General features: G+C 47.6%; 2 protein-coding genes and 1 long non-coding RNA gene across 3 annotated transcripts in view; 1 reads left to right on the top strand and 2 right to left on the bottom strand.

Annotated features, from left to right (window-relative positions):
* EHD4 (EH domain containing 4) overlaps positions 1 to 2,123 on the bottom strand; it is a 74,229-nt gene extending 72,106 nt beyond the window's left edge. Inside the window, exon 1 of the mRNA XM_003900818.5 lies at positions 1,789 to 2,123. Coding sequence (XP_003900867.1) covers positions 1,789 to 2,024 — 236 coding nt within the window. The 5' untranslated portion in view covers positions 2,025 to 2,123. The remainder of the gene's footprint in view (positions 1 to 1,788) is intronic.
* Positions 2,124 to 3,078: 955 nt separating this feature from the next.
* Positions 3,079 to 9,370, top strand: LOC108586702. Its single transcript, XR_001904317.3, has 2 exons — positions 3,079 to 3,518; positions 8,962 to 9,370. It is a non-coding gene; the product is annotated as an uncharacterized LOC108586702 (long non-coding RNA).
* A 3,433-nt stretch (positions 9,371 to 12,803) lies between these two features.
* Positions 12,804 to 17,890, bottom strand: part of PLA2G4E (phospholipase A2 group IVE) — a 64,102-nt gene continuing 59,015 nt past the window's right edge. The window contains exons 16-20 of the mRNA XM_017960547.3: positions 17,513 to 17,620; positions 16,710 to 16,913; positions 15,364 to 15,530; positions 13,958 to 14,141; positions 12,804 to 13,496 (exon numbers count right to left, since the gene is read on the bottom strand). Of these exons, the coding sequence (XP_017816036.2) occupies positions 13,276 to 13,496; positions 13,958 to 14,141; positions 15,364 to 15,530; positions 16,710 to 16,913; positions 17,513 to 17,620 (884 nt within the window). The 3' untranslated portion in view covers positions 12,804 to 13,275. The remainder of the gene's footprint in view (positions 13,497 to 13,957; positions 14,142 to 15,363; positions 15,531 to 16,709; positions 16,914 to 17,512; positions 17,621 to 17,890) is intronic.

The raw sequence follows: 17,890 nt of genomic DNA, 5'->3' as shown, positions 1-17,890 counted from the left end.
AACAGACAGAAGAGTGAGAATATAATGAGACAGAAATCTGGAAAAATACAAAAGATAAATTCATGTTCCTGTGAGTTGTGTTCATCTTCCTGTGAGTTGATAATCAGGCTGGCTAGCTATCCAGTCTACGGGAGCAGAGAGAGGGCTGTATCATCTCCAGGTTGGCACAGCATCTAGCAAGTGCTCCCTGATGACAGCTGGGCACAACAAGGATCTCACAGCACAGACAAACAGGAGGAAATGCCTAGGGTGCGAGGACATGCCACCACTAAATTACAAAAATATATGCCTTTCTTCTTTGCATGTTTCAACAGTACCACTTTCCATTCTTGTACCACTTGGCCATAACACTATTATCTCAAGTACCTGAAAACTAACTGAGACCTTAAATGTGACATCTGTTTGTCATCTTTCAAGATGCCAGTTCCTGTAATACAGCTATGGTTCATTTTGAGTGTTTGGGTGACATATTTAATTCTATTTTTATCTTATTCATAAGCACCAAATAAAGCAATTTGAACTTACTTTCTTTGGGTCTTCCTTCACACTCAATTTAATTGTCTAGAACGTCATTTCAATACACACTATATTTGTTTTGCGGAATTCATTCGCAGTGTATCTGGAGGCCTGGATTTAACATATTTCCTGTAGTGACAGCTACTCTATTTGTAGGAACTATTTAGGTCACTGGAGTGGAGAAAAAGAGGTCGCTACTTAACAGAAATGGCATGTATCCAAATATAGATGCAGTTTTCTGAACACCTGTTGAACATCAAATGATGAAGAGATTGTTACAATTTCCAAAACCCTGGACCAAAACCTTAAATGATCAGCACTTGGTTTCAACTGATACACGGCTTAAGTCAGAAAAACAAGTTCTTCTTACCAAAAAAAGTGAGTCTAAATATGCTGGTTGCTTTAGAAATAAAACAGGTGATTAAAAAAGCAATCTGTTTCCGTCTAAATTATTTCCCAGCAAAAGTCACTTCTGATGAAACTATATGATTTGAACCACAGGGCATGCACAGTGATTGTGTGCTTTCAGAAACACGGTAAGCATGACAAATATTTTCAGTTGTCAAGGATGAGCGAGGAGGGGATGACCCACCTAAGAAATGGAAACTAACAAATAGTAATATGACACTCCCCCTTAGTTCCACAGGCTGGTGCGGCTGCTACACGCAGCAAACTTCCTACAGCCAGCTAAAGGCTGTGCACGAACGGAACCTGTGCACGAACGGAACGAAGGTGGCCTCTTTATCTCCTCCCCACAACACTGTGGGGTGGCACATAAAGACCTCAAGGGAAGGGGACCAGGGCGATACCCTCTCCTGCTGCCATTCATTTGTTCAAGAAATAGTTAAACAAATGAAGAGTTGAACAAACTCTCCAACTAGGACTCTGTAGCCCGTTCGGATACTCCACGCCTTTCCCCTCATTTCCATCCCTAGGAGTCACTCCCTCGTCAAGAAGATGCTGATTATGGCTCGCGCCTCTTCCCTCCCTTGGACCCTCCGGCCAGGGCGACGGGACAAGGCCAGCGGGAGCAACGCCTTCCGAACCGCAAGGAAGGAGGGCTCGGAGAGCGCAGGGCGCGGGTTCGCGGGACCCTCCAGCGCGCGGGGCCGGCGAGCAGGGGCGGGGCCCAGAGCAACGGGCGCCGAGCTCCGGGAGGGGTCCCCGAGGTCGCGCCGGCCGGGAGGGGCAGCGGCGGGAGGCGGCCGACCGCGGCGCACACGTGGGGAGGGCGGAGCGGGGCGGGAGCCCGGCGAGGGGCGGCGGCGGTACCTGATGAAGGTGGTCTTGCCGGTGCTGTACTGGCCCACCAGCAGGATCATGGGCTTGTTCTCGAAGTCGGCGTCCTCCAGCGCAGGCGAGTGGAATTCGTGGAAACGGTACGCCTCCTCCAACGGCAGCACCTTGCGCAGGTAGAGCGAGCGCAGCCCGCCCGTCACCGTCTGCACCGCGTCAACGCCGCCCGCGCGTTCGCGCCCGCCCGCCTGCCGCCCCATCCAGCTGAACATCCTGCCGCCAGTCCACTCTCGGCTGGGACCCTGCTCCGGGTTCGACCCTACCCGGCTCGCACTGAGCCGCCCTGGCCGCGCCGGCCGCCGCCCGAACCCGGCCCCGCCTTGTGCTGCCACAGCCAATCTTCGGCCGCTACGTCACGCGCGCTCGCTCACTATTCACAAGAGCTCTCTCAGGTCCTTCCTGATTGGATCTCTGCCAGGGAGGGCTGAAGGCGTCAGCCAATGGAGAGGAGGTTCTTAATGAATTATTGATGACGGAGTCAGTCTGGAGGACTGGGCGGGGGCGATGGTGTCTCCCCTGCCGGGCGGCACTGACCGGTCATACCCAGGGCCCCCTTCTGGTTGCCGAAGCCCCACCTCTGGCCAGGTGGCATCGGCTTCCGGGTAAATCTGAGCTGCCCAAAGCGAGCCTCCGGAGGCTGCTCCATCTGCTGGAACGTTTATTCATTCAGGCCTCTGGACGTCGATACTGGAGATGAAAAGTTCAGAAAGTGGACAGGCAGGTTCTGTCTTCCGGGGGCGGGTCGGTATGAGCCCATTTTACAGGCCAAGAGACCCAGGCTCATGGGCATAATTGACACAATCTTAAGGAGGGGAAGTGGACTGGAATCTATTTGAGTAGCTGTGTCTCCTACTTGTCCATGTTGCCCTCACTAAATTCTGGATCAACTAAAGGCCTTTTCCCCTTAGTTTTCATTATTTGATTTTCTGTAAAGCCGAAAATTTAGTCATTACTCTCATTATTACATTATCCTCATTATTACAACTTTATTTCCACATATTGACATGTGAGTTATTGTCACCTCCTAGCTGTTTTGTTGTTGTTGTTGTCGTCGTTATTGTTTTTTGTTTTTGTTTTTCTGAGACGGAGTCTTGCTCTGTCGCCCAGGCTGGAGTGCAGGGGCACGATCTTGGCTCACTGCAACCTCCACTTCCTGGGTTCAAGCAGTTTTCCCGTCTCAGCCTCCTGAGTAGCTGGGACTACAGGCGCTCACCACCATGCCCAGTTAATTTTTGTATTTTTAGTAGAGACGGGGTTTCACCATATTGGTAAGGCTGGTCTTGAACTCCTGACCTGGGGTGATCTGCCCACCTTGCCTCCCAAAGTGTTGAGATTACAGGCGTGAGCCACCACGCCCGGCCTCGCTGTTTCTTTTCTAGGTTAAAAGGACACTCACTTATCTAAGTTGAGATTGGGGGAAATAATCACCTTTTGTGTCCTCAATTGTAGCTTAGGAATATTTCTCAGTTGTTTTAGAGCATTTCTCAGGTGTGATCCATGGGGCCACCTGCATATATGCATTTATGACCTGGGATGCTTGTTAAAATACAGATTCCTAGTCCTCAGTCCAGACCTACTGAGTTAAAATATTGAGGAGAGATGGAGCTCAACAGATGTCCTAGGTGACTCTGATGTGGTCTAAGTCTGGGGAAACAGTACACACTGCAGTGCTTCTCCAACCTAACAGAAATGCGGATTCTGATTTGGTAGGTATGGGATGGGGCCCATGACTCCACATTTCTAACAGGCTCTTGGGTATAGCCAATGCTACCCATCCATGGACCATACTTTGCGTATGAGAGAACAAAAGATCTGGGTTTGAATCTTGACTGTGTAAATTAATGGCTGTGTGACTTTAAATGTGATGAGTTACCTCTCTGCATTAGTTTCCTTATGAGCAAAATGGAAACTCCTTTGGGATTGTTGTGTGGGTCACATAGTTGGAGGGAATTGTATGTAACTAGGGAAGTGAAAAGAAAGCCAAGGGAAAATAAAGTTAGACATCTGCCTTGTGTCAAAATAAAACAAAGACTGAAATGTAAAAATAAAATGAAACCACTGCACTACCAGAGGAAGGTACAAGAGATTTATACAGTTTTGGGGTGGAAACACCTTTCTAATCAACACTAAGGACAGAAATTGTGAAAGAAAAGGCTGGCATATTTGACTACAAAAGTAAAAGCTTCAATATATTTTTTTTAGAATACATAAAAACAAACTGATATAAATACAATCTTACCATATGATGCAGAAATAAGCTTCTTAGTATTTACCCAAATGAGTTGAAAACTTATATCCACAGAAAAGCCTGCACGTGGATGTTTATCGCGACTTTATTCATAAGTGCCCAAAATTGGAAGCAACTAACATGTCCTTCAGTAAGTGAAAGGATAATCCGTGGTACATCCAGACAATGGAATATTATTCAGCACTAAAAATAAATGAGTTATCAAGCCATAAAAAGGCACAGAGGAAACTTAAATGCCTATTGCTAAGTGAAAGAAGTCAATCCGAAAAGGCTATGTACTGTACAATTTCATCTTTATGACATTCTGGAGAAGGCAAAATTATGGAGGAAGTAAAAAGGTCAGTAGTTTCTACGTGTTAGGGAGGAGGAAGGAATGAATAGGCAGAGAACAGAGAATTTTTATGGCAGTGGCTCTACTTTGTATGGTACTATAATGATGGATACATGTCATTAGATATTTGCCAAAACCCACAGAATGTACAACACCAAGAGTGAATGTAAGTGATAATGACTTGTGAATTTCAGATCAGTTTTAAGTTTACAGCAAAATGGAGCGTAAAGTACAGAGAGTTCCCATATACCCCCACCCTCCCCGACACACAGCCTCCTCCACTGTCAACATCCTGCACCAAGTGCACTTTCGTTACAATCAATAAACCTAACCTAAATTGACACATCATTAAATTAACTCAAAATGGAACTAGACATAAAACTAATATAAATGTAGAACTAAATGTAAAGCTTAAGATTATAAAACTTCTAGAAGAAAACATGGGAGAAAATTGTTGTGGCCTTGGGTTAGGGAAAGATTTCTTAGATGACACCAAAAGCACAATCCTTAAAGGAAAAAAAAAAGTTGGTAAATTGGATTTCATCAAACGAGAACTTCTGACCTTTGAAAGTACTGTGAAGAGAATGAAAAGACAAGACAAGGCACCGAATATACTTGCAAATCACATATCTGATAAAGGACTTGTATCCAGAATACTTAAAAACTTCTTAAAACTTAATAGTAAAAAACCCAATTTTTAAAAATGGAAAAAAGATCTAAACAGATATTTTACAAAAGAAGATGTATGGATGGCAAATAATTACATGAAGAGATGTTCAACAATGTTGGTCATTAGGAGAATGTGAATTAAAACCACAGCAAGATACTACTACATACCTATTAGAATGTCTAAAATTAGGAAGACTTATCATGCCAATCTTGATGAGGATGTGGAGCAACTGGAACTCTTACACATTGTTGGTCAGAATGTACAATGGTACAACCACTTTGGAAAACAGTGTGGCAGTTTCTTAAAAAGTGGAACATACACTTACCACATGACCCAGCTGGGGAGGAGCAGAGGGAAGGATTGCAAAAGGCACTAGAAGGTTTTGGGACTGAAGGGTTTATTCATTACCTTGATTATGGTGATGGTTTCACCATTGTATACATATGTAAAAACTCACCAAATTATGTACATTAGATCCTCCATATCTGTGTGTTCTGTATCCATGGATTCAACCAACCACAGATGGAAAATATTTGGGGAAAAAATGGATGGTTGCATCTGTACTGAACACATACAGACCTGTTTTCCTTTTCATTATTCCCTAAGCAATACAGTGTAACAACTATTTTCTTATCATCTACATTAATAATAAGTAATCTAGGTAGGATTTAAAGTATATGGGTTCATGATGGATGGCGTTTTAAGTTTGAAACAAAGTATGTGGAGGATGTGCTTAGGCTATATGCAAATACAATACCATTTTATATAAGGAACTTGAGCGTCCATGGTTTTGGTATCCCCAGAGCTCCTGGACTCAGGGATAAATGAACTTTAAATATGTGCAGTTGATCGTATGTTGATTACATCTTGATTAGTTGTTAAATATGGTCATACTTTTTGACTCAGGAATTTTTATCTTGAGGAAATTTATCCTGAGGGTATTTATACTGAGGAAATGATGAATGTAAATTTTTATCTAAGAGGACATTTGTCAGCATGGAGCTATCTATCATCATGGAGGATTAGTTAAGCAAATTATGGATTCCTATGTGGTTTAAAATTAATGATGTGCAAAAATGCTCAGAATATATTTTTAAGTGGAAAAAAGCTAGATTACAAAAGTGAATGTACATGCAGCTGCTATGGAAAACAATATGGAGGTTCTGCAACAATTTAAAAATGGAACTACTGGCCGGGTGCAGTGGCTCATGCCTGTAATCCCAGCACTTTGGAAGGACAAGGCAGGCAGATCCCTTGAGGTTAGGAATTCAAGACCAGCCTGGCCAACATGACAAACCCCCATCTCTACTAAAAATTCAAAAATTAGCCGGGTGTGGTGGCGGGTGCCTGTAATCCCAGCTACTCAGGAGTCTAAGGTAGGAGAACCACTTCAACCTGGGAGGTAGGTAGAGGTTGCAATGAGCCGGGATTGTGCTACTGCACTCCAGCCTGGGTGACAGAGCAAGACTGTCTCAAACAAAACAAAACAAAACAAAACAAAACAAAAACTACCATATGATTTAACAATCCCCAATTTGGGTATATATCTAAAAGAAAAGGAGGCTCTCAAAGAGGTATTTTTCTACCCATGTTCACAGCAGCATCATTCATAATAGCCAAGAGGTGGAAGCCAGCCAGTGTCCATTGATGGATGAATGGATAAACGAAATGTAACATACACACACACACACACGCACGCAGAGGAATATTATTCAGCCTTAAAACAGAAGTAAATTCTGGTACATACTACACCCTGGAACACGGATGCACCTTGAGGACATTGTGCTAAGTGAAATAAGCCAGTCACAAACAGCCAAATGCTGTATGCTTCCACTCATATGAGGTTTCTAAAGTACTCAAATTCACAGAAGCAGAAAGTAGAATCGTGGTTATCAGGGGCTGGAGGGAGGAGAATGGGGAGTTTTTCAGTGGTTATAGAGTTTAGTTCTGCAAAATGAAAAAGTTGTGGAGATCTGTTGTACAACAGTGTGAATATGCCTAACACTGCTGAGCTATACACTTACAATTATTAAAATGGTAAATTGTGTGCGTATTTTTTACCACACTTCTTTTAAAGTAGACGTACAGGATTTTTGTACTTTTGTTTAAAGAAGTTTAAAGTATCCGAGAAAAAGATGGGAAGGAAAAAGCCCCAAATAATAATGATGCCTGAGTTTTGGACTGGTAAATGATCTTAGTTTCCTCTTTATAAGCGGTAGCATTTTTCAAATGTTACATAGTAATCATGTTCCTGTTATAAAAGCAGAAAAAATTATCAGGAAATAAAAAATGTACTGTCTTTAATCTTAAAAAAGGAAAAAAAAAAAAAAAAGAGAAAGTCCTAAAAGCACCTGGCCCAGAGGCGGCACTGGTCCCATCTTGCTTTGCTCCCTGCTTGCCTTCATGCAGCTGCAGCTTTCTTGTTTATTTATGATTTTTGTAGGCACATAGTAGGTGTGTACATTCATGGGGTAGCGGCAGCTTTCTTATTTTTGTGGGCACATAGTGGGTGTGTATATTCATGGGGCAGTGTCAGGTTTCTTTATTGTTTTTGTGGGCACATAGTAGGTGTGCATATTCATGGGGCAGCAGCAGCTTTTTATTTTATTGTTTTTGTGGGCACATAGTAGGTTTGCATATTCATGGGGCAGTGGCAGCTTTTTTTCTTATTTATTGTTTTTGTGGGCACATAGTAGGTATGCATATTCATGGGGCAGTGGCAGCTTTCTTGTGCTTGCTCTGCCCTCAGTGAAGCCGGACAGTGGTGGATCCTCCCCGCCATAGTCATGTTGCATCTGTTTGCAAATCATGCTACTCTTTTTGGTTTTCTTTCTTCAGACTAAACAGTCCCAATTGCAGTCACTCTTTCATCTGAATCCAGTTGTTTTTCAGGTTAAATCCTATCACAGGTAGTTCTACAAGAGAATGCCATCAGTTGTTTGGAAATCTATTGTATGGGATGCATGCTTGAAATTAGGAAGCTGGTAATAATGGTCAGAAGATTTGCTCTAGATCACATTCAGTGGTTGGCTTTAAATGATGATCAAGTCCAGTGTTTTACTCTGAAAACTGGATTGCAGAGTGGTTAAAGGCCTGGGATTCTCATGCCAAGACCAGAAGTGGTGCCGTGGCCTGGTGCTCTCACATGCTGATGGCCCTTCTATGTGGCCACTCGCCCAGGTCACTGCCACTACCCAGAGGAGGGGCTTATAGGACACACAGGTGGAGATGGCTAGGAGGTACTTACAGGAAGTCTGCTAGCTGCCTATAAATTGTCCTTTCACAGCAGAACTCTGATTTTTAGGTGGGCATATTGCCACCCATGCAAAAAACAAAAACTTCCAGCCTCTGCAGTTACGTGTGATGATGAGACCAAGTGTGGTTGGTGATACGTTAGCTGCAGGATGTGTGGGACTTCCAGGAAGTCCCTTTAAGAAGGAGTTCAATCTTTTTTTTCCTTCCTTCTGGTGGCCTGGAATATGGGTGTGATAGCTGGAGCTCCAGGGCTCACCCTGGCCCATGAAGCCAAGGACCACATAAGGGTGGATAAAGCAAAGGGCCAGAAGAAACAGGGTCCCTGATGAATTGCAGAAATGCCTTGAACTGCCTTCCTGTGGATGTCTTTTACCTGAGTGTGTTTAAGCCACTATTTTTCAGAAATAAACATGCAATTCCTAACCAATAATCAATGTGTTACCAGAAATGGAGTCTGCCACAAGAGAACCTAAAATGTGACATGTGCTCAGTGGACAAGGGGGAAGGTCAATATTAAGGATTCAGATATTGTAGCTGGAATTTAAAATATGGCTGCATAGTTCGTGACATGCCCTCCAACCAGAGATGGGCTCATTGTCCCCTCCCCTTGAATCTGGACTGACTTGTGACTACTTCTACCAGTAGATTTCCATGGAAGTGGAGCTACGTAACTTCTGAGGCTAAGTCATAATGGGCCATGCTGCTGCCACTGTAACAGACACTCTTGGAACCCTGCGTGCCATTTAAGAAGACTGACCATCCTGAGTCCATCATGCTGGGGTCACCAAGGTGCTCTGATTGACACTCCTAACTGGGACTGCCTTTCATTTTTCTCAGACTTCCCAGCCCAGGCACCAGACACATGAGTGAAAGAGTCGTTGGATGTGGGCCCTTCAGCCTAGGCTGTTTCCAGATCCCAACCATTTGAGTCCTCCCCAGCAGTTCAGATCATCTGAGCTGTGGCCCCAAACATGGAGCAGTTACGCCCTTTTCAAATTCCTGACCCACAGAATCTGTGAGCATAATAAACTGGTGGTTATTTTATGTCGTTATACGTTGAGGGCTTTTGATGCTCAGCAGTAGAAAACTGGAACAGCTAGTAATTCTTACTATCTTAAGATAAAAGTTTAGTTCTTTTTCACAGAGAAGAAGTCCAGAAATAGGCAGTCCAGGACGAGTTTGGTCACTTTATAGTCAGCAAGAACGCAGATTCCTTTATCCTTCCTGCTGCCTGGAATGTGGACATGATGGGTGGGGCTCCAGCAGCAATATTGGACCAGATGGTAATCTTGAGGATGACAGAAGAGAGCAGAAAGGAGCTTTGGTCTCTGATAATGCAGAAATAACTTTCTCTCTTGTTTAAGCCACTGTAATTTTAGATCCTCAGGTTATATGACAAAAGCATTGCGAATAGGCACAGAATTAGAATTCATGGGTTTAGAACTCAAGAGATTGGCTTGGCTAAAGCTAAAAGCTTAAGAATTTTCAAATTAGAAGCAGTAGTTGAAGTCCTGGGTATAAATGAAGTTGCTTAAGGGGAGTACGGAGTGAGAAGAGGAAAGAGCTAAGGAGCCTCGAGGAATGGCAGCAGTTAAAAGAGAGACCAGAGGAGGGGCTCCCACCTTTCCAGGGGAAGAAACCCGAGACAGAAGGTGTTCAGTGAACCTGACCTCTTGCCCTCTGTGGCTGGGTTGGGAGCCCTTCCTATGCCTCTTCTGGACACAGCTAACATGCAGCTTTCTCTTCATATCACAAGGGCTCTGTTTTACATGTGGGCCTCCCACATGGGACCAGAAGGAACCTCCTTAAAGTTTGGGATCAATTTTTAATTCTTCTTATGGCCCCAGTGCCTACAACAGTGACTGGCATGTAATGGACAGGCAGTAGTTATTTGCAAGCTGAACTGAATTGAACTGCTTTGGCAAGGAAGTCCTGGGAAGGGAAGGTTTCCAAAAGGAGGGAGTGGTCTGCGGTGCAAACACTGAGAACAATCAAGTCAGATAAGGACTGTACAGGACTGGTGGGTTTGGCTCAGTGCATCTGGCAATGAGGAGGCCATTGGTGACCTTGGGGAGAAGTGTTTTCGTGGGGAGGCAGCGGGGACAGGGTAACTGGTGTGTGGGAGTGGGTAGGGTACTGGCTGCTCTTTTGGGAAGAAAGAGTGGAGACAAGGAGGGAGGGATTTCATTTATTTTGTCAATTTCATCATCTTCATCATAGGCAGAGAGCAGGGAACCGGGGAGGAAGCCTCCTCTGACTTCGGCAGGACACCGTGTGCTTGCCCTGTCAGAGTTGATGACACTTTAGTCATTTCCGTAGCCAACTCATCATTTAACTTCTCATGTATGCATAACAATCTTTTCATGGTTTTCTCCCGAACCGGAATGTAAGTTCTTGGAAAGCAGAGACTGTTTACAGCTTGCTGTGCACAAAATAGGTGCGTTGTTGGTGTTAATTGCCTCTGCTTCCTCTCAAGCAATGTTTCCTGAAATATACCTGAGCTTGGAACAGGATGGATCTGTAGGAGCTGGTGCCCCACTAGTTGATGACATGGCTTCATGAAAATGGAGGAGCACCTCACCACAAGAAGAGAACCTTGCAGTAGGAAACAAAGCTGCGTGAGAAGAGGTGGGATGGGATGGAAATGGCCTACTCACTCCCCCAGGAGTGGAGAGGAGGAAGCCTGGAGGGATGAGGGCAGGGTTATGCATATTTTGCAGCATCAGATAATGAAAGCAGATGAGTCAGCAGCATTCACCCATGTGGCCATTTTATTCCATGCACAAATAATATGATGATTTTATGAACCTCATTTCACAAACTTTTGATGAATCCAAGGCGTGGCTGCCTTCACCTTACAATAAACAAGTCCTGTCTGTTGCTTGGCTCACTCTTTGGTACTTGAAGGAGAGTCTGTTACAGTCAGAAAGAAAAGATGTCAAAGTGGAGGCAGCCAGTTGCTCTGGTGGAGGGGAGGGCTGGTGTCCCAGGTTAGTGTTTCCTGGGTGGGGACCAGTTTTGCAGGTCCAGAGCTCAGTTTATCAGTGGCTCAACGGAGCACTGATTCATACTTTCCAAGCTCATGGGAGGGAGTGGCATAAATCCATGCCTCTCAAACTTTAGTACGCATAGGAATCACGGGGGGCATGGGGGTGGGAATCTCCTGAAAACGCAGCTTCTGATTTAGTACAGCTGGGCTGAGGTCTGAGCTTCCACATTTCCAACCAGCTCCCCACTGCACTTTGAGTAGCAAGGATGTACATCGGAGGCCAATTTTTCTAAACTTTTGGTACCTGTCACCACTGGTTTCCTCACAACCCAAAGACTGCTTAGGGAGCGTGGTGGCCCAGAAAGGGGACTCTGCCTTCCAGGGTTGCTGGGCTTCCTGCAGACCTCCTGTCTTTCTGCCTTTCTGCTTTCACCTTCTATCAGCCTGAGCCTGTCCATGGCTCCGGTTATGCATTTCCCTGGTTACGTTCCCAGTCTGAAGGGAGACCTGCTGACTTTGGGCTTCTCTGTGTCCCACGGTTTTCCCAGAGATTCATTAGGAAGCAGTCTTCAAGGATGGGCTTCTTCCTCTGAGGACTAACCTAGTCCTTTTTGACTAACGCTTCCTAGTTTCAGTCTCTCTGGGTGACTCTCCAAGGTTGAATGCACTGGCCATGGTGTTGACATGACAGATAAAAGGAATTACATTTAGAAATAAGTAATCCCGTCTGGCAGCCAGAGAGATGGGCGGTAAGAGGCTGAGAGACAGTCTTGGAGCAGGGTCGTCAGTGAGCACCGACAGCTGGAGTGGGCAGTGCTGGATGCATCACCCGCCTGGCACCCAACCTCATTTACCTGCAGCCTGCCTGACCTTGCCGAACTCCATCCCAGATCCTCATTTGGTGAACCTGGACTGTAGACTTGGGCTTTGCCTGGCATTTCTTTGGAGTTGGATGCTTGGGCATGGCTGCCTGGTCATGATCACATGGATCACCAGCCCTGGAGCTCTGAGTAGCTGGAGAGAGCCACTGAAACCGGCCACCTATTTGGGTTTGTTGTGGCAGAGACTGGTTTATCTCTAGGGCTCCATCCAGATCTTCTAGCTTCATGTTTCCTATTAATACCCCGATTCATAAAAATAAAAATCACGAAATATAATTGCCTATAAAAATAATGAGACTAGGGCCAGGCGCGGTGGCTCATGCCTGTAATCCCAGCACTTTGGGAGGCCGAGGTGGGTGAATCACCTGAGGTCAGGAGTTTGAGACCAGCCTGGCCAACATGGCAAAACCCTGTCTCTACTAAAAATACAAAAAATTAGCTGGGTGTGGTGGCAGGTGCTTATAATCCTGGCGACTTGGGAGGCTGAGGCAGGAGAATTGCTTGAACCCAGGAGGCAGAGGTTGCAGTGAGCCAAGATCGTGCCATTGCACTCCAGCCTGGGCAACAGAGCGAGACTCCGTCTAAAAAAAAAAAAAAAATCACAAGACTAGAACTGCCTTAAATTTTAGAGTGTTTTTCCAGGGAAATGCAGAGTGCCCTCAGGTCCTCCTGTGCATTTCTCTAGGCCTGCCACATGAGGTGGGGGGCAAAGACAGGAGGGCTGCCGGCCCTGGGCTCTGCCTCTGAGTCGAGGTTTCTGGGGGCCCAGCCTCTTCCTCAGGCTTTTCCTCTCCACAGACGTGTAGGAGCCTGTGGCTATGAGACCACCTTCTCTATAGGGAAACACCTAGAGAAACTCTAGTGGGTATAAAACCCCAACAGGGCTCCTCTCTCTCTCTCTCTCTCTCTCTCTCTCTGGGACTTTCTTAACTTTTAAACATTTTTATTTTTCATTAGAAAGCCCAGGCCAACCTGCTCACACCCATTGCCAGAGAGCAGAGCTGGCTGCGTAGTAACCTGGTCAGCCCTGATGGGTCCTGTGCCTCTGACGGTAGAAGCTGACACAGAATAGGGGAGACTCCCTGGGGCCTAGGAGGGACACTGGGCCTTCAGGCGCTTCTTCTTCTCCACTGCGAGCCGCAGAGCCTGGAGGAGAGTGTCCTTATTATTCAGGATGTTGTACTCTGAGAGTTTCACCAGCTTGTCGAAGGTGGCCTCTGTGTACGTCAGCTCCTTGGTGGCATACGGAGTTTTGGGACCATAAATGTCCACCTGGCCCTGCTCCAGCTCCTCAGGGCTTCGCTCTACACCTGCGGGCAGCAGGAGGACTTGTTATAGACTCTGTCATGTTAGGTTGGAATGACTTGTTGCCACATCTCTCCCCAAGGCCCACTAACCTGCACTCACGGACACACACACTTGCATGAAAATGTGTACACAGGCACACCCTCCACACACACCTGCACACCAGTAAGCTCCTCAGGGCAGGGTACGGGCTTGCCCACTGGAGGATTGCCCTAGCACCAAGCACAGTACTGGGCACATGGCTGAATGTCAGAAAATGTAGAATGACTGACAGAAAAGGGGATGACATTACCAGCCCATGGGGGTGAGGGAAGGGGAGGGGCCCTTCTTTGTGAAAGCCAAAATTGGCTCAGGCTGGAGCTGAGCCAAGCTTCCCCATTAGTGCTCTTAGCAGACTCTACAGATCTAAAGGCACTCTCGGGCCAAGGGCAGTGGGTGCTGGGAACTGAGTGCAGAGGCAGCTCACCTGGTGCCTTGTATTTTTGGAAAGTGTCATTGATGAGTGGGAAGAAAGTCACGATGGGGGCATCGGGTTCCTGGGAGTTCTCCATCAGGTAGCATTCCTTGAGATTTTCATTCTCATCTGGCAGCTCGTATTTGGGGAAGGGGATGTTCTGCACAGTGCAGTACTCACAAGTTTGTTTCAGGGGCTGGAATAGCACAGAGGGTGTGTTTGAGCATTAGGAGGAGTGGGAGTGGAGAAGCAGCACAGAGTTCTTAGCCCCAGCTTCCTGATTGCCCCAGCTCACAACTCAGTTCCCCAGCTGCTTTGCCAGTGTGTGGTATTTTGAGACTAAAGCCAGGTCAGGACAAAAGGCCCGAGGTAGTAGGTTGATGCGCCTCCAGCTGCAAGCTGCTTCCCCAAGTAAAATGGACAGAAGCCCTTTCGATGGTGTTCCCATCCAAACATAGACTTGGGTGGATGTGGTGTGTAGCCTGGAACGGCAACTGGAACCAGGCCATACACAGCCAGAGCTACCCAGGCCCCTGTGGGATGTGCATGGGCTTTGGAGCTGACAGTAGTACAGGGCTAGAAAAGACTCTGCAAGGGCATCTCTGAAAGCATGATGTCGCAGGAAGAGTACTGCCTTAGAGTGTCAGAACCCCTCAGTTCTGCCCCTCGTTCCTCTGCTCACTAGCTGTGCGATCTTAAGCAAGTCTCTCTGTGCCTCGGTTTCCTCATCCGTAACATGAGAAATGATAGCAGTTGTGCCATCTCCCTCCGAGAGCTGGTGTAAGGGCCAAACGAGATCACACGTAGGAAACTGCACTGTTACCCATTTACAAACTTAGATTGTTTCCACTGTTGTCCTGTTGGTCTGTCTACACTTTCCTTCCCCTGGCTTCAGGGTAGGACTGTATACACATAGAACTTTCCAAAGTAAGAAAAAATAAATAAAAACCTCTGGTCCTGACAACTGCCCTCCTCTCCCCGCCACTGTTCCGTCCCACCTGAGAGCACTTGAGTGTAATTCATGGAGGGTCATATACCCTGGGGGAGGGGAGAGTGTGATCATTTTGAAAATAGGATATTACAAGCTCTTGAATGGAATGGGCTCTACTAAGGTTATTTTTAAGAACTCATTTTTTGTAGCTGAAGAATTGCCAAATACGGCAAATGCTCCAAGGCAAGAGTAAAATTCGAATTTGCTAAGTCAACGTGGGCCCCGCGGTGTGTGAGAGCCGGCTGGCTGCCCATGAGGTCTGGGTGTCTGGCTGCCCATCATGACTGCTGCTTGGATTTCTCTGATGCTGTCTGGGGGTTGTGGAGAGCGTGCCTCTTCCCAGCTCACAGCGAGTGAGGCCGCTGACGGCGGGGCCCATCTCAGGAGAGGCTGCAGCCCGTGCTCAGGATGGAGGCTGCGCACTTGCCTTTGTCTGGGACCCAGCACAGTAGTTGAGGTGGATGATGAGGTCGACTTTTCGCTCTGGCCTGAGGAGGGGCGGGTAGCTGGAGTTGACAAAGAACGCAGTGTCCAGCAGGCACAGGTGGTTTGCGGACTCGGTCAGCTGGTTTGGGAAACCATCCAGCACTGTGTCTGAAAGCCAAGCCTTCCCGTTACCGACACACCTGGTGCCCTGACCTCAGCCAATGGACAGAGGCACCTCGGGGGACGGAGCGCCCTGTCTGGAGCGTCCTTCGCTTCAGCCTGACCAGGATGCCCACTGAGTTCCAGTGCCCTCTGGGTGGGCTGAGGAAGAATAGCGCTATCTTGGGCTTTTAGCTAGTCTTTTATGGGATGTTCATACTTGTGGAGTATGAGGGGCTTAAGACCACCCACAAATAGTGTAAACCCTGGGCCCTGAGTCAGCTGTCGCATTGGTCCCAGATGGTGAGGATGAGGCTTAACAGGTCAAGCTCAAGCAGCCATTTGCAGGCCATGGCCAATTAAAATATTGAAGAAGGTGAAGGTCAATGTCTTAGAGCCTCAGCAGCAGAGGAGGCAGCACTGAGCTGATGCTTCAGGACCACAGTTCAAGGCCTGGGTCTGCTGCTTACCACTTGGGTTCCTGAGCTGGGCCATCCTGCCCAGTTCCAAGGGAGCACCACTCACTGTATCTTTATTTATTTATTTTTTTTGAGACAGGGTCTTGCTCTGTTGCCCAGGCTGGAGTGCACAGGTGTGATCATGGTTCATTGCAGCCTTGACCTCCTGGGCTCAAATGATCCTTCCGTCTCAGCGCCCAAGTAGCTGGGACTACAGGTGCTTATCACCATGCTCAGCTAATTAAAAACAATTTCTTTTTAAGAGATGGGGTCTCACCACATTGCCCAGGCTGGTCTCAAACTCCTGGACTCAAGAGATTCTCCAGCCTTGGCCTCCCAAAGTGCTGGGGTTACAGGTATGAGTCACTGTGCCTGGCACCACTCATATTAAAGGGCACCCCCAGAGCACAACTGCAGAAAGGTACACCCCCTGTTTCCCCATCTATAACATGGGGCCAACTTCTACCTGCTAGGACTGTTGTACAGATTCTGTATAGAATTGCTGTACAGATGCCGTGAGTTAAGTACCCACACCACTCCCTGCTGCCAGACCCGTACAGTGTTCAAGGCAACACCACCAAATGTGGAAAACACCGTGGGGAGAGGGCTGCCTGGCCCAGTGAACATAGCCAGAGAAGTTTGCTTATGCTTTCTCCATGGCAGCCTTGACATCCCACATCTTCCTCCTCCATATGGAGGCAGGCCTCAAGGAGTAGCCAGGAAGGGTTACCTTTCCACCTAGAGAACTGGCCATTCTGGAGGTAGTTGGTGTGCAGCTGCAGCCCGGACAGGAAGTTGTGAAACTCAGACACGAAGGACCGGTGGGTAAGGATTTCTCGGAAAGAATTGGACAGCCATGACCCTGGGATCACTACCGTGGTCTCCAGGATGTTAGCATCACATTTGGGGATTTCGGGCAGGATTGGCTCATCTTCTGCAGGGACGAGGGAGGGATGAAGGGCAGGTCATGAGAGGTGGGGTCCCCAGTTTGCCCACATGAAGCCCCTACATGGTTGCCTGGCACCCAGGGGTGAGCACTGTAAAAGCAGCTCATACCTTCCTTGCTGGGCTCTCAAGGCCCTGGCACTGGGGTTAGGAGGACCCAGGTGAGAGACATGGAGAAAGCGGGGAGGCAGTAGGGAGGGAGAGGGAGCAAGACAGGTAAGAAGGGTCCTGGAGAGGACAAAGAGTTTCAAAGAGCGACCCGTGACTGCCATAAATCCTACTCTCCTCACTTCTCCTGGGTGCTGGGAGCCTTGCCTCCGGGCCTTGGCACAGGCATCACTCACCTACAGTCACCCTCCCCTCCAGGCAGGGAAGACACTGTAGCCCCAGCTGCCTTCCTGTGTCTTAGGCCATAGGGGGCGATGCGGAAACATGTGGCAGGGGACCTCGTCCTCGGTTCATGATCCACACCCCGCCACCCATCACCCAGCCATGAGGGAAAGCCGAGGGCCCCCCATCACCCAGCCATGAGGGAAAGCCGGGGGCCCCCCATCACCCAGCCATGAGGGAAAGCCAGGGGCCACCCACCGATGTCCTGCACTTTCTCCCTTGTCCACCTGTGGAAAAACTCTTCTGAGGTGTGTGACAGGTTCCAGGCATCCAGCAGGTTCAGGGAGAAGATGCTGCTCCACAGGCCTGGGAGCCAGGGCCAGCATGAGCAGCTCCACCCCACAGCCCCAGACCCCACAGACACTGATACTTGATTCCCCCACTCCCCGCCGACCCCCCACAAGCCTGGCTGCTCTGCAGGTGGGACAGACTTCCACGTGCCTCTCCCCTTCCCCGTGCAGCTCAACACAGTGACTGAGAGTCTCAGCCTTCAGCTCTTTCCTTCCCTCCCCTCACTGCCCCAGCAGGGATTTAATGCTGGCAAGTGAGTGAGAAGCCAGAGTTCAGAATTTAAGC

Source organism: Papio anubis, chromosome 7 (assembly GCF_008728515.1).
Source record: "Papio anubis isolate 15944 chromosome 7, Panubis1.0, whole genome shotgun sequence".
NCBI lineage: Eukaryota > Metazoa > Chordata > Mammalia > Primates > Cercopithecidae > Papio > Papio anubis.
Note: the sequence above shows the minus strand (reverse complement) of the source record. Positions and strands in the feature narration are given on the sequence as shown.